Source organism: Coregonus lavaretus (genome assembly GCF_964263955.1).
Source record: "Coregonus lavaretus genome assembly, contig: HAP1_SCAFFOLD_734, whole genome shotgun sequence".
NCBI classification, from domain to species: Eukaryota; Metazoa; Chordata; class Actinopteri; order Salmoniformes; family Salmonidae; genus Coregonus; species Coregonus lavaretus.
The window spans coordinates 161,993-179,519 of record NW_028165437.1 but is presented as its reverse complement, the minus strand read 5'-3'; the positions used below and the strand labels follow the sequence as shown (position 1 = coordinate 179,519).

The 17,527-nt window shown below is 47.7% G+C and overlaps 1 protein-coding gene across 1 annotated transcript in view; it reads left to right on the top strand.

Annotated features, from left to right (window-relative positions):
• card11 (caspase recruitment domain family, member 11) overlaps window positions 1-17,527 on the top strand; it is a gene marked incomplete at both ends in the record, with an annotated part of 123,757 nt that overhangs the window by 72,188 nt on the left and 34,042 nt on the right. Inside the window, 2 exons of the mRNA XM_084190991.1 lie at window positions 158-201; window positions 2,868-2,994. Coding sequence (XP_084047117.1) covers window positions 158-201; window positions 2,868-2,994 — 171 coding nt within the window. The remainder of the gene's footprint in view (window positions 1-157; window positions 202-2,867; window positions 2,995-17,527) is intronic.

Genomic DNA, 17,527 nt, shown 5'->3' with positions numbered 1-17,527 from the left:
CCCTTTACCCTACACCCTACACCCTTTACCCTACACCCTACACCCTTTACCCTACACCCTACACCCTACACCCTTTACCCTACACAGTGTACACTCTAAACACTGCATAGGGAAAAGGTTTGTAACTTCTGACTACATGTTTCTTTCTCTGTTTCAGCCTCGGTGACTTTGAATGTGAGAGTGTAGACAACATGGATTATGGTAAGGTACCTGAGACTGTAGACCCTATGATCTATACCCTATGACCTATACCCTATGATCTATACCCTACAACCCCATACTGTAGACCCTATGATCTATACCCTACAACCCCATACTGTAGACCCTATGATCTATACACTACAACCCCATACTGTAGACCCTATGATCTATACCCTATGATATATACCCTACAACCCCATACTGTAGACCCTATGATCTATACCCTACAACCCCATACTGTATACCCTATGATCTATACCCTACAACCCCATACTGTAGACCCTATGATCTATACCCTACAACCCCATACTGTAGACCCTATGATCTATACCCTATGATCTATACCCTACAACCCCATACTGTATACCCTATGATCTATACCCTACAACCCCATACTGTAGACCCTATGATCTATACCCTATGACCTATACCCTATGATCTATACCCTACAACACCATACTGTAGACCCTATGATCTATACCCTATGATCTATACCCTACAACCCCATACTGTAGACCCTATGATCTATACCCTACAACCCCATACTGTAGACCCTATGATCTATACCCTACAACCCCATACTGTAGACCCTATGATCTATACCCTACAACCCCATACTGTATACCCTATGATCTATACCCTATGATCTATACCCTACAACCCCATACTGTAGACCCTATGATCTATACCCTACAACCCCATACTGTAGACCCTATGATCTATACCCTATGATCTATACCCTACAACCCCATACTGTAGACCCTATGATCTATACCCTATGATCTATACCCTACAACCCCATACTGTAGACCCTATGATCTATACCCTACAACCCCATACTGTAGACCCTATGATCTATACCCTACAACCCCATACTGTAGACTCTATGATCTATACCCTATGATCTATACCCTACAACCCCATACTGTAGACCCTATGATCTATACCCTACAACCCCATACTGTAGACCCTATGATCTATACCCTATGATCTATACCCTACAACCCCATACTGTAGACATTATGATCTATACCCTATGATCTATACCCTACAACCCCATACTGTAGACCCTATGATCTATACCCTATGATCTATACCCTACAACCCCATACTGTAGACCCTATGATCTATACCCTACAACCCCATACTGTAGACCCTATGATCTATACCCTATGATCTATACCCTACAACCCCATACTGTAGACCCTATGATCTATACCCTCCAACCCCATACTGTATACCCTATGATCTATACCCTACAACCCCATACTGTAGACCCTATGATCTATACCCTACAACCCAATACTGTAGACCCTATGATCTATACCCTACAACCCCATACTGTAGACCCTATGATCTATACCCTATGATCTATACCCTATGATCTATACCCTACAACCCCATACTGTAGACCCTATGATCTATACCCTACAACCCCATACTGTAGACCCTATGATCTATACCCTATGATCTATACCCTATGATCTATACCCTACAACCCCATACTGTAGACCCTATGATCCATACCCTATGATCTATACCCTATGATCTATACCCTACAACCCCATACTGTATACCCTATGATCTATACCCTATGATCTATACCCTCCAACCCCATACTGTAGACCCTATGATCTATACCCTACAACCCCATACTGTAGACCCTATGATCTATACCCTATGATCTATACCCTACAACCCCATACTGTATACCCTATTCATTTTCATTTTTAGTCATTTAGCAAACGCTCTTATCCAGAGCGACTTACATGAGCAATTAGGGTTAAGTGCCTTGCTCAAGGGCACATCGACAGATTTTTCACCTAGTCGGCTCGGGGATTAGAACCAGCGACCTTTCGGTTACTGGCACAACGCTCTTAACCACTAAGCTACCTGGCGCTATGATATATACCCTATGATCTATACCCTCCAACCCCATACTGTAGACCCTATGATCTATACCCTACAACCCCATACTGTAGACCCTATGATCTATACCCTATGATCTATACCCTACAACCCCATACTGTAGACCCTATGATCTATACCCTCCAACCCCATGCTGTATACCCTATGATCTATACCCTATGATCTATACCCTACAACCCCATACTGTAGACCCTATGATCTATACCCTACAACCCCATACTGTATACCCTATGATCTATACCCTATGATCTATACCCTACAACCCCATACTGTAAACCCTATGATCTATACCCTATGATCTATACCCTATGATCTATACCCTATGATCTATACCCTACAACCCCATACTGTAGACCCTATGATCTATACCCTAAAACCCCATACTGTAGACCCTATGATCTATACCCTATGATCTATACCCTATGATCTATACCCTATGATCTATACCCTATGATCTATACCCTACAACCCCATACTGTAGACCCTATGATCTATACCCTATGATCTATACCCTATGATCTATACCCTACAACCCCATACTGTATACCCTATGATCTATACCCTATGATCTATACCCTCCAACCCCATACTTGTTTACCCTATGATCTATACCCTACAACACCATACTATATACCCTATGATCTATACCCTATGATCTATACCCTCCAACCCCATGCTGTATACCCTATACCCCTCTAATCATCTCTCCCTTCTCCCCTCCCCCTCTCTCCGTCCAGATGAGGAAATAGAGACGCAAGGTCCTCCCTCGCTCCACTCCTCCTCCTCCTCCCATCAGTCAGAATGTTTAGACTCCTATGACCTGGAGACCGTCAACAATATTTTCAGGAAACTGTCTCTGGAGAGGTACACACACACACACACACACACACACACACACACACACACACACACACACACACACACACACACACACACACACACACACATACACACACACACACACCCCTCCCCCTAGTGTATTTTCCCCCCCTCGTCTTCTGTTTTTACGTCCAGAGGCGGCACTCGTCACTTCCTGTTGAACGCGGAACGAGGGAGAGCGTTGTTTTGGAAAGTTTTGAAAGTCTATTGAAAATGTTACTAGATAGCTAACTTTTGAGTGAGGATCCCGTGACGCGGTTGGAATCAGTTACTGGGACCACTACTATCTGTCCAGTGATCCTGCTGACCAAGGCCGGGTCTGAGGAGCTGTTGGTATCAGTTACTGGGACCACTACTATCTGTCCAGTGATCCTGCTGACCAAGGCTGGGTCTGAGGAGCTGTTGGTATCAGTTACTGGGACCACTACTATCTGTCCAGTGATCCTGCTGACCAAGGCTGGGTCTGAGGAGCTGTTGGTATCAGTTACTGGGACCACTACTATCTGTCCAGTGATCCTGCTGATCAAGGCCGGGTCTGAGGAGCTGTTGGTATCAGTTACTGGGACCACTACTATCTGTCCAGTGATCCTGCTGACCAAGGCCGGGTCTGAGGAGCTGTTGGTATCAGTTACTGGGACCACTACTATCTGTCCAGTGATCCTGCTGACCAAGGCCGGGTCTGAGGAGCTGTTGGTATCAGTTACTGGGACCACTACTATCTGTCCAGTGATCCTGCTGACCAAGGCCGGGTCTGAGGAGCTGTTGGTATCAGTTACTGGGACCACTACTATCTGTCCAGTGATCCTGCTGACCAAGGCCGGGTCTGAGGAGCTGTTGGTATCAGTTACTGGGACCACTACTATCTGTCCAGTGATCCTGCTGACCAAGGCCGGGTCTGAGGAGCTGTTGGTATCAGTTACTGGGACCACTACTATCTGTCCAGTGATCCTGCTGACCAAGGCCGGGTCTGAGGAGCTGTTGGTATCAGTTACTGGGACCACTACTATCTGTCCAGTGATCCTGCTGACCAAGGCCGGGTCTGAGGAGCTGTTGGTATCAGTTACTGGGACCACTACTATCTGTCCAGTGATCCTGCTGACCAAGGCCGGGTCTGAGGAGCTGTTGGTATCAGTTACTGGGACCACTACTATCTGTCCAGTGATCCTGCTGACCAAGGCCGGGTCTGAGGAGCTGTTGGTATCAGTTACTGGGACCACTACTATCTGTCCAGGGATCCTGCTGACCAAGGGTCTGAGGAGCTGTTGGTATCAGTTACTGGGACCACTACTATCTGTCCAGTGATCCTGCTGACCAAGGCCGGGTCTGAGGAGCTGTTGGTATCAGTTACTGGGACCACTACTATCTGTCCAGTGATCCTGCTGACCAAGGCCGGGTCTGAGGAGCTGTTGGTATCAGTTACTGGGACCACTACTATCTGTCCAGTGATCCTGCTGACCAAGGCCGGGTCTGAGGAACTGTTGGTATCAGTTACTGGGACCACTACTATCTGTCCAGTGATCCTGCTGACCAAGGCCGGGTCTGAGGAGCTGTTGGTATCAGTTACTGGGACCACTACTATCTGTCCAGTGATCCTGCTGACCAAGGCCGGGTCTGAGGAGCTGTTGGTATCAGTTACTGGGACCACTACTATCTGTCCAGTGATCCTGCTGACCAAGGCCGGGTCTGAGGAGCTGTTGGTATCAGTTACTGGGACCACTACTATCTGTCCAGTGATCCTGCTGACCAAGGCCGGGTCTGAGGAGCTGTTGGTATCAGTTACTGGGACCACTACTATCTGTCCAGTGATCCTGCTGACCAAGGCCGGGTCTGAGGAGCTGTTGGTATCAGTTACTGGGACCACTACTATCTGTCCAGTGATCCTGCTGACCAAGGCTGGGTCTGAGGAGCTGTTGGTATCAGTTACTGGGACCACTACTATCTGTCCAGTGATCCTGCTGACCAAGGGTCTGAGGAGCTGTTGGTATCAGTTACTGGGACCACTACTATCTGTCCAGTGATCCTGCTGACCAAGGCCGGGTCTGAGGAGCTGTTGGTATCAGTTACTGGGACCACTACTATCTGTCCAGTGATCCTGCTGACCAAGGCCGGGTCTGAGGAGCTGTTGGTATCAGTTACTGGGACCACTACTATCTGTCCAGTGATCCTGCTGACCAAGGCCGGGTCTGAGGAGCTGTTGGTATCAGTTACTGGGACCACTACTATCTGTCCAGTGATCCTGCTGACCAAGGCCGGGTCTGAGGAGCTGTTGGTATCAGTTACTGGGACCACTACTATCTGTCCAGTGATCCTGCTGACCAAGGCCGGGTCTGAGGAGCTGTTGGTATCAGTTACTGGGACCACTACTATCTGTCCAGTGATCCTGCTGACCAAAGCCGGGTCTGAGGAGCTGTTGGTATCAGTTACTGGGACCACTACTATCTGTCCAGTGATCCTGCTGACCAAGGCCGGGTCTGAGGAGCTGTTGGTATCAGTTACTGGGACCACTACTATCTGTCCAGTGATCCTGCTGACCAAGGCTGGGTCTGAGGAGCTGTTGGTATCAGTTACTGGGACCACTACTATCTGTCCAGTGATCCTGCTGACCAAGGCTGGGTCTGAGGAGCTGTTGGTATCAGTTACTGGGACCACTACTATCTGTCCAGTGATCCTGCTGACCAAGGCTGGGTCTGAGGAGCTGTTGGTATCAGTTACTGGGAACACTACTATCTGTCCAGTGATCCTGCTGACCAAGGGTCTGAGGAGCTGTTGGTATCAGTTACTGGGACCACTACTATCTGTCCAGTGATCCTGCTGACCAAGGCCGGGTCTGAGGAGCTGTTGGTATCAGTTACTGGGACCACTACTATCTGTCCAGTGATCCTGCTGACCAAGGGTCTGAGGAGCTGTTGGTATCAGTTACTGGGACCACTACTATCTGTCCAGTGATCCTGCTGACCAAGGCCGGGTCTGAGGAGCTGTTGGTATCAGTTACTGGGACCACTACTATCTGTCCAGTGATCCTGCTGACCAAGGCCGGGTCTGAGGAGCTGTTGGTATCAGTTACTGGGACCACTACTATCTGTCCAGGGATCCTGCTGACCAAGGCTGGGTCTGAGGAGCTGTTGGTATCAGTTACTGGGACCACTACTATCTGTCCAGTGATCCTGATGACCAAGGCTGGGTCTGAGGAGCTGTTGGTATCAGTTACTGGGACCACTACTATCTGTCCAGGGATCCTGCTGACCAAGGCTGGGTCTGAGGAGCTGTTGGTATCAATTACTGGGACCACTACTATCTGTCCAGTGATCCTGCTGACCAAGGCTGGGTCTGAGGAGCTGTTGGTATCAGTTACTGGGACCACTACTATCTGTCCAGTGATCCTGCTGACCAAGGCTGGGTCTGAGGAGCTGTTGGTATCAGTTACTGGGACCACTACTATCTGTCCAGTGATCCTGATGACCAAGGCTGGGTCTGAGGAGCTGTTGGTATCAGTTACTGGGACCACTACTATCTGTCCAGGGATCCTGCTGACCAAGGGTCTGAGGAGCTGTTGGTATCAGTTACTGGGACCACTACTATCTGTCCAGTGATCCTGCTGACCAAGGCTGGGTCTGAGGAGCTGTTGGTATCAGTTACTGGGACCACTACTATCTGTCCAGTGATCCTGCTGACCAAGGCCGGGTCTGAGGAGCTGGTATCAGTTACTGGGACCACTACTATCTGTCCAGTGATCCTGCTGACCAAGGCTGGGTCTGAGGAGCTGTTGGTATCAGTTACTGGGACCACTACTATCTGTCCAGTGATCCTGCTGACCAAGGCCGGGTCTGAGGAGCTGTTGGTATCAGTTACTGGGACCACTACTATCTGTCCAGTGATCCTGCTGACCAAGGCCGGGTCTGAGGAGCTGTTGGTATCAGTTACTGGGACCACTACTATCTGTCCAGTGATCCTGCTGACCAAGGCTGGGTCTGAGGAGCTGTTGGTATCAGTTACTGGGACCACTACTATCTGTCCAGTGATCCTGCTGACCAAGGCCAGGTCTGAGGAGCTGTTGGTATCAGTTACTGGGACCACTACTATCTGTCCAGTGATCCTGCTGACCAAGGCCGGGTCTGAGGAGCTGTTGGTATCAGTTACTGGGACCACTACTATCTGTCCAGTGATCCTGCTGACCAAGGCCGGGTCTGAGGAGCTGTTGGTATCAGTTACTGGGACCACTACTATCTGTCCAGTGATCCTGCTGACCAAGGCCGGGTCTGAGGAGCTGTTGGTATCAGTTACTGGGACCACTACTATCTGTCCAGTGATCCTGCTGACCAAGGCCGGGTCTGAGGAGCTGTTGGTATCAGTTACTGGGACCACTACTATCTGTCCAGTGATCCTGCTGACCAAGGCTGGGTCTGAGGAGCTGTTGGTATCAGTTACTGGGACCACTACTATCTGTCCAGTGATCCTGCTGACCAAGGCTGGGTCTGAGGAGCTGTTGGTATCAGTTACTGGGACCCCTACTATCTGTCCAGTGATCCTGCTGACCAAGGCTGGGTCTGAGGAGCTGTTGGTATCAGTTACTGGGACCACTACTATCTGTCCAGGGATCCGGATGACCAAGGCCGGGTCTGAGGAGCTGTTGGTATCAGTTACTGGGACCACTACTATCTGTCCAGTGATCCTGCTGACCAAGGCTGGGTCTGAGGAGCTGTTGGTATCAGTTACTGGGACCACTACTATCTGTCCAGTGATCCTGCTGACCAAGGCTGGGTCTGAGGAGCTGTTGGTATCAGTTACTGGGACCACTACTATCTGTCCAGGGATCCTGCTGACCAAGGCCGGGTCTGAGGAGCTGTTGGTATCAGTTACTGGGACCACTACTATCTGTCCAGTGATCCTGCTGACCAAGGCCGGGTCTGAGGAGCTGTTGGTATCAGTTACTGGGACCACTACTATCTGTCCAGTGATCCGGCTGACCAAGGCTGGGTCTGAGGAGCTGTTGGTATCAGTTACTGGGACCACTACTATCTGTCCAGTGATCCTGCTGACCAAGGCCGGGTCTGAGGAGCTGTTGGTATCAGTTACTGGGACCACTACTATCTGTCCAGTGATCCTGCTGACCAAGGCCGGGTCTGAGGAGCTGTTGGTATCAGTTACTGGGACCACTACTATCTGTCCAGTGATCCTGCTGACCAAGGCCGGGTCTGAGGAGCTGTTGGTATCAGTTACTGGGACCACTACTATCTGTCCAGTGATCCTGCTGACCAAGGGTCTGAGGAGCTGTTGGTATCAGTTACTGGGACCACTACTATCTGTCCAGTGATCCTGCTGACCAAGGCCGGGTCTGAGGAGCTGTTGGTATCAGTTACTGGGACCACTACTATCTGTCCAGGGATCCTGCTGACCAAGGCCGGGTCTGAGGAGCTGTTGGTATCAGTTACTGGGACCACTACTATCTGTCCAGTGATCCTGCTGACCAAGGCTGGGTCTGAGGAGCTGTTGGTATATGTTACTGGGACCACTACTATCTGTCCAGGGATCCTGCTGACCAAGGCCGGGTCTGAGGAGCTGTTGGTATCAGTTACTGGGACCACTACTATCTGTCCAGTGATCCTGCTGACCAAGGCCGGGTCTGAGGAGCTGTTGGTATCAGTTACTGGGACCACTACTATCTGTCCAGTGATCCTGCTGACCAAGGCCGGGTCTGAGGAGCTGTTGGTATCAGTTACTGGGACCACTACTATCTGTCCAGTGATCCTGCTGACCAAGGCCGGGTCTGAGGAGCTGTTGGTATCAGTTACTGGGACCACTACTATCTGTCCAGTGATCCTGCTGACCAAGGCTGGGTCTGAGGAGCTGTTGGTATCAGTTACTGGGACCACTACTATCTGTCCAGGGATCCTGCTGACCAAGGCTGGGTCTGAGGAGCTGTTGGTATCAGTTACTGGGACCACTACTATCTGTCCATTGATCCTGCTGACCAAGGCTGGGTCTGAGGAGCTGTTGGTATCAGTTACTGGGACCACTACTATCTGTCCAGGGATCCTGCTGACCAAGGCTGGGTCTGAGGAGCTGTTGGTATCAGTTACTGGGACCACTACTATCTGTCCAGTGATCCTGATGACCAAGGCTGGGTCTGAGGAGCTGTTGGTATCAGTTACTGGGACCACTACTATCTGTCCAGGGATCCTGCTGACCAAGGCCGGGTCTGAGGTGCTGTTGGTATCAGTTACTGGGACCACTACTATCTGTCCAGGGATCCTGCTGACCAAGGCCGGGTCTGAGGAGCTGTTGGTATCAGTTACTGGGACCACTACTATCTGTCCAGTGATCCTGCTGACCAAGGCTGGGTCTGAGGAGCTGTTGGTATCAGTTACTGGGACCACTACTATCTGTCCAGGGATCCTGCTGACCAAGGCCGGGTCTGAGGAGCTGTTGGTATCAGTTACTGGGACCACTACTATCTGTCCAGTGATCCTGCTGACCAAGGCCGGGTCTGAGGAGCTGTTGGTATCAGTTACTGGGACCACTACTATCTGTCCAGTGATCCTGCTGACCAAGGCCGGGTCTGAGGAGCTGTTGGTATCAGTTACTGGGACCACTACTATCTGTCCAGTGATCCTGCTGACCAAGGCCGGGTCTGAGGAGCTGTTGGTATCAGTTACTGGGACCACTACTATCTGTCCAGTGATCCTGCTGACCAAGGCTTGGTCTGAGGAGCTGTTGGTATCAGTTACTGGGACCACTACTATCTGTCCAGGGATCCTGCTGACCAAGGCCGGGTTTGAGGAGCTGTTGGTATCAGTTACTGGGACCACTACTATCTGTCCAGTGATCCTGCTGACCAAGGCTGGGTCTGAGGAGCTGTTGGTATCAGTTACTGGGACCACTACTATCTGTCCAGGGATCCTGCTGACCAAGGCCAGGTCTGAGGAGCTGTTGGTATCAGTTACTGGGACCACTACTATCTGTCCAGTGATCCTGCTGACCAAGGCCGGGTCTGAGGAGCTGTTGGTATCAGTTACTGGGACCACTACTATCTGTCCAGTGATCCTGCTGACCAAGGCCGGGTCTGAGGAGCTGTTGGTATCAGTTACTGGGACCACTACTATCTGTCCAGTGATCCTGCTGACCAAGGCCGGGTCTGAGGAGCTGTTGGTATCAGTTACTGGGACCACTACTATCTGTCCAGTGATCCTGCTGACCAAGGCTGGGTCTGAGGAGCTGTTTGACGTAGCAGCTAGCCTTACTGCTAGCTAGCTGCCTATCAAGCTAGCTGGGTTTCCTTGAGGGCTTGAACGCAGGCCGCGACACGGTTAGCCATTTTGGCTGGGACCGCGGATTGTCCCGGGTTTGTGGCTGTCTAGATCCCTGATTAATACACCACTACATATCTTCCTGGGGTTTATTATTGATCCCGATTAGTTCCTGCCAAGGCAGCAGCTACTCTTCCTGGGGTTTATTATGGATCCACAAAATATAAAACAGTACATCATATAACATTATTACACCACTACATATCTACAATACAAAATGTATAAAACCACCATACAACAATATTACAATGTACATGTGTGGAGAGTGCGCGTGCTAGTGTCTGTGTTTGTGTGTGTATCTGTACCTGTGTGTGTGTGTATCTCTTCAGAGAGATTTATTTTTATCAGTTTTTAAAAAATCTGATTCTACTGCTTGCATCAGTTACCTGATGTGGCATAGCGTTCCATGTAGTCATGGCTCTATGTAGTACTGTGCGCCTCCCACAGTCTGTTCTGGACTTGGGGATTGTGAAGAGACCTCTGGTGGTGGCATGTCTTGTGGGGTATGCATGGGTGTCCGAGCTGTGTGCTTGTTGTTTAAACAGACACCTCGGTGCATTCAGCTTGAAAACACTTCTTACAAAACAAGTAGTGATGAAGTCAATCTCTCCTCCACTTTGAGAAATGAGAGATTTACATGCATATTATTAATGTTAGCTCTCTGTGTACAATTAAGGGCCAGCCGTTCTGCCCTGTTCTGAGCCAATTGTAATTTTCCAAAGGTCCCTCTTTGTGGCACCTGACCACACAACTGAACAGTAGTCCAGGTGTGACAAAACTAGGGCCTGTAGGACCTGCCTTGTTGATAGTGCTGTTAAGAAGGCAGAGCAGCCCTTTATTATGGACAGACTTCTCCCCATCCTAGCTACTGTTGGATCAACATGTTTTGACCATGACAGTTGACAATCCAGGGTTACTCCAGGCAGTTTAGTCACCTCAATTTCCACATGATTCATTACAAGATTTAGTTGAGGTTTAGGGTTTAGTGAATGATTTGTTCCAAATACAATGCTTTTAGTTTTTAAATATTTAGGACTAACTTATTCCTTGCCACCCATTCTGAAACTAACTGCAGCTCTTTGTTAAGTGTTGCTGTCATTTCAGTCGCTGTAGTAGCTGATGTGTATAGTGTTGAGTCACCCACATACATAGACACACTGGCTTTACTCAAAGCCAGTGGCATGTCATTGGTAAAGATTGAAAAAAGTAAGGGGCCTAGACAGCTGCCCTGGGGAATTCCTGATTCTACCTGGATTATGTGGGAGAGTCTTCCATTAAAGAACAATCTCTGTGTTCTGTTAGACAGGTAACTCTTTATCGACAATATATCAGGGGGTGTAAAGCCGTAACACATACGTTTTTCCAGCAGCAGACTATGATCGATATTGTCAAAAGCCGCACTGAAGTCTAACAAAACAGACCATACAATCTTTTTATCGTCAATTTCTCTCAGCCAATCATCAGTCATTTGTGTAAGTGTCGTGCTTGTTGAATGTCCGTCCCTATAAGCGTGCGAAGAAGATGTCGCCGGAGAAGATGGCTGCCGTTTTACAGCCCTCTAACCAATTGTACTATTATGTGTGTTTTTTCGCATTATTTGTAATTTATTCTGTACATAATGTTTCTGCCATCATCTCTTATAACCAAAAAGAGCTTCTGGATATCAGGACAGCGATTACTCACCTCGTATTGGACGAAGATTTTTTCTTCAACAAGTCGGACGCGAAGGATATCCTACAGACACCCGACAAGGCCCAAATCCCCGTCATTCGCAGGAGAAAGAGACAGTGATATCGTGGACGTAGGTCGGGGTGCCTCGTAAGGATCCGACGGCAAGCGAGTAAACTGCCTCTTCCATCAATCCTATTAGCCAATCTTCAGTCATTGGAAAATAAATTAGATGACCTAAGAGCACAGTTATCCTACCAACGGGACATTAAAAATTGTAATATCTTATGTTTCACCGAGTCGTGGCTGAACAACGACATGGACAACATACAGCTAGCGGGCTATACGCTACATCGGCAGGATAGAACGGCTGACTCCGGTAAGACAAGGGGTGGCGGTCTGTGTATATTTGTAAACAACAGCTGGTGCACAAAATCAAATACTAAGGAAGTCTCGAGGGTTTGCTCGCCTGAGGTAGAGTATCTTATGATAAGCTGTAGACCACACTATTTACCAAGAGAGTTTTTATCTATATTTTTCATAGCTGTCTATCTACCACCACAAACCAATGCTGCCATTAAGATTGCACTCCATGAGCTGTATAAGGCCATAACTAAGCAGGAAAACACTCATCCAGAGGCAGCGCTCCTAGTGGCCGGGGACGTTAATGCAGGGAAACTTAAATCCGTTCTACCTAATTTCTACCAGCATGTTAAATGTGCAACCAGAGGAAAAAAAACTCTAGACCACCTTTACTCCACACACAGAGACGCATACAAAGCTCTCCCTCGCCCTCCATTTGGCAAATCTGACCATAACTCTATCCTCCTGATTCCTGCTTACAAGCAAAAACTAAAGCAGGAAGCACCAGTGGTTAATAAAAAAGTGGTCAGATGACGCAGATGCTAAGCTACAGGACTGTTTTGCTAGCACATACTGGAAAATGTTCTGGGATTCTTCAGATAGCATTGAGGAGTACACCACATCAGTCACTGGCTTCATCAATAAGTGCATCGATGACGTCGTCCTCACAGTGACCGTACGTACATACCCCAACCAGAAGCCATGGATTACAGGCAACATCCGCACTGAGCTAAAGGGTAGAGCTGCCGCTTTCATGGAGCGGGACTCTAACCCGGACACTTATAAGAAATCCCGCTATGCCCTCCAACGAACCATCAAACAGGCAAAGAGTCAATACAGGACTAAGATTGAATCGTATTACAGCGGCTCTGACACTCGTCGGATGTGGCAGGGCTTGAAAACTATTACAGACTACAAAGGGAAGCACAGCCGCGAGCTGCCCAGTGACACAAGCCTACCAGACGAGCAGAAACCACTTCTATGCTCGCTTAGAGGCAAGCAACACTGAAGCATGCATGAGAGCACCAGCTGTTCAGGATGACTATGTGATCACGCTCTCCGTACCCGATGTGAGTAAGACTTTTAAGCAGGTCAACATTCACAAGGACGCAGGTCCAGACGGATTACCAGGACATGTACTCTGAGCATTTGCTGGCCAACTGGCAAGTGTCTTCACCGACATTTTCAACATGTCCCTGACTGAGTCTATAATACCAACGTTTCAAGCAGACCACCATAGTCCCCGTGCCCAAGGACACTAAGATAACCTGCCTAAATGACTACCGACCCGTAGCACTGACGTCTGTAGCCATGAAGTGCTTTGAAAGGCTGGTCATGGCTCACATCAACACCATTATCCCAGAAACCCTAGACCCACTCCAATTTGCATACCACCCCAACAGATCCACAGAAGATGCAATCTCTATTGCACTCCACACTGCCCTTTCCCACCTGGACAAGAGGAACACTTACGTGAGAATGCTATTCATTGACTACAGCTCAGCATTCAACACCATAGTGCCCTCAAAGCTCATCACTAAGCTAAGGACCCTGGGACTAAACACCTCCCTCTGCAACTGGATCCTGGACTTCCTGACGGGCCGCCCCCAGGTGGTAAGGGTAGGTAACAACACATCTGCCACACTGATCCTCAACATGGGGGCCCCTCAGGGGTGCGTGCTCAGTCCCCTCCTGTACTCCCTGTTCACCCATGACTGCATTGCCAGGCACGACTCCAACACCATCATTAAGTTTGCTGACGACACAACAGTGGTAGGCCTGATCACCGACAATGATGAGAAAGCCTATAGGGAGGAGGTCAGAGACCTGGCCATGTGGTGCCAGGATAACAACCTCTCCCTCAACCTGACAAAGACAAAGGAGATGATTGTGGACTACAGGAAAAAAAAGAGGACTGAGCACGCCCCCATTCTCATCGACGGGGCTGTAGTGGAACAGGTTGAGAGCTTCAAGTTCCTTGGTGTCCACATCACCAACGAACTATCATGGTCCAAACACACCAAGACAGTCGTGAAGAGGGCATGACAAAGCCTATTCCCCCTCAGGAGACTGAAAAGATTTGGCATGGGTCCTCAGATCCTCAAAAAGTTATACAGCTGCACCATCGAGAGCATCCTGACTGGTTGCATCACCGCCTGGTATGGCAACTGCTCGGCCTCCGACCGCAAGGCACTACAGAGAGTAGTGCGTACGGCCCAGTACATCACTGGGGCCAAGCTTCCTGCCATCCAGGACCTCTATACCAGGCGGTGTCAGAGGAAGGCCCTCAAAATTGTCAAAGACTCCAGCCACCCTAGTCATAGACTGTTCTCTCTGCTACTGCACGGCAAGCGGTACCGGAGCGCCAAGTCTAGGTCCAAAAGGCTTCTCAACAGCTTCTACCCCCAAGCCATAAGACTCCTGAACAGCTAATCATGGCTACCCGGACTATTTGCATTGCCCCCCCACCCCATCTTTTTACGCTGCTGCTACTCTGTTAATTATTTATGCATAGTCACTTTAACTCTACCCACATGTACATACAATGCCCTCCACAATTATTGGCACCCCTGTTTAAGATGTGGTCGAGGACTTCCAAAAATTCTCCTTTTTTTTTTTAACAACATAGAACCCAAATGCATTTATTTAAGTACATTACTTTGGTGTAAAAAAAAAAAAATCACACATTTAGAAAAAAAATAACTTGAAATCATGTGTCCCACAATTATTGGCACCCCTGATGTTAATACTTTGTACAACCCCCTTTTGCCAACAAGACAGCACTTAATCTCCTCCTATAACATTTCACAAGATTGGAGAACACAGAGAGAGGGATCTTTGACCATTCTTCTTTGCACAATCTTTCTAGATCATCCAGTGTCCTGGGTCCTCTTTTATGCACTCTCCTCTTTAGCTCGCCCCACAGGTTTTCGATTGGGTTGAGGTCTGGGGACTGAGATGGCCATGGGAGGACCTTGAGTTTGTGACTGCTGAACCATTTTTGTGTAGATTTTGCCACATGTTTTGGATCATTATCCTGCTGAAAGACCCAATGACGACCCATCTTCAGCTTTCTGGTAGAGGCCATCAGGTTTTTATTTAAAATGTCCTGGTAGTTCAAAGCGTTCATAATGCCATGCACCCTAACAAGGTTCCCAGGGCCTTTGGAAGAGAAACAGGCCCACAGCATCACAGATCCTCCACCATACTTCACGGTGGGCATGAGGTGCTTTTCGGCATACTCATCTTTTGTTTTACGCCAGACCCACTTAGAGTGTTTGTTGCCAAAAAGCTCAATCTTAGTCTCATCTGACCAAAGCACACGATCCCAGTTGAAGTCCCAGTGCCGCTTAGCAAACTCCAGACGTTTACGTTTGTGAGTGTTAGTGAGAAAAGGCTTTTTCCTTGCATGCCTCCCAAACAGCTTGTTGGCATGTAGAGAGCAGAGCGTCTGATGGTTGTTTTGGAGACTTTGTGACCCCAAGATGCCACTCTTTGATGCAATTCTGTGACAGTGAGCTTAGGACTTTTTTTTACTTCTCTTACCATCCTCCTCACTGTGCGTTGTGGCAAGATAAACTTGGGACCTCTTCCAGCCTTGTTTGTCACTGTTCCAGTTGTTTTAAACTTCTTATTGATTCCTCTGACTGTAGATACGGGCAAGTTAAGGCGAGTGGCTATTTTCTTGTAGCCATTGCCTGACTTATGAAGGTCGACACAAATCTGCCTTACTTGAATGGTGTGTTCTCTTGTCTTTGCCATGTTGACAAATGGGTAAGAGAATTAGGCCTCTGTGTCACGTCATATTTATACCCCAGGGAAACAGGAAGTCATGAATTACTAATTAAAAGTTCCTAGATACCCTGACCAACTTTAGCAACTACAGAAAAATGTGTTTAAAAAAAAATCAATTAAAATTTTCAGCGGAATTGTTAGGGGTGCCAATAATTGTGGGACACATGATTTCAAGTTGATTTTTTTCTAAATGTGTGATTTTTTTTTTTACCACCAAAGTAATGTACTTAAATAAAAGGTTGGATTTTTCTCTTTTTTTGCATTTGGGTTCTATGTTGTTTAAAAAAAAAAGGAGAATTTTTGGAAGTCCTCGACCACATCTTAAACAGGGGTGCCAATAATAGTGGAGGGCACTGTATTACCTCAACTACCTCAACTAGCCGGTGCCCCCGCACATTGACTCTGCACCGGTACCCCCCTGTATATAGCCTCCCTACTGTTATTTTATTTTACTTCTGCTCTTTTTTTCTCAACACTTTTTTGTTGTTGTTTTATTTTACTTTTTTTTATAAAAAAATAAATGCATTGTTGGTTAAGGGCTGTAAGTAAGCATTTCTCGGTAATGTCTACACCTGTTGTATTCGGCGCATGTGGCAAATAAAATTTGATTTAATTTAATTTTATTTGAAGTCTGTTGTCAATTTGTTTATTGTAAAAAATAATTGTCAAATACAATTTTTTCCAAAAGGGTTGGTAATAGGGTAGCGGAATAACTTTTGCTTACCTCCAGGCCTGAGTGCCTTTGACACTTTCTAGTAGGCTTAGATTTAAGATATGGCAAATAGGAGTGGCACACACTTTCTAGTAGTTGTTAACTGTAAAATATCATTGTATCTGGTCAAACACAATTATTTCCCAAAGTGTAATAAGGGTTGGTAACAGGCTGATTGGTCGGCTATTTGAGCCAGTAAAGGGGGCTTAACTATTCTTAGGTAGCGGAATGACTTTTGCTTCCCTCCAGGCCTGAGGGCACACACTTTCTAGTAGGCTTAGATTGAAGATATGGCAAATAGGAGTGGCTATTAACCTCATACATTTTCCGTCCAAGTTGTCAGACCCCGGTGGCTTGTCATTGTTGATAGACAACAATCATTTTTTCACCTCTTCCACACTCACTTTACAGAATTCAAAACTACAGTGCTTGTCTTTCATAATTGTATCAGTTATACTTTGATGTGTAGTATCAGTGTTTGTTGCTGTCATGTCATGCCTAAGTTTGCTAATCTTGCCAATGAAAAAGTCATTAAAGTAATTGGCAATATCAGTGGGTGTTGTGATGAATGAGGCATCTGATTCAATGAATGATGGAGCTGAGTTTGCCTTTTTGCCCAAAACTTCCTTTAAGGCAAACTTAGGCAGGAAATGACAACAACGAACAGTGAGCCATC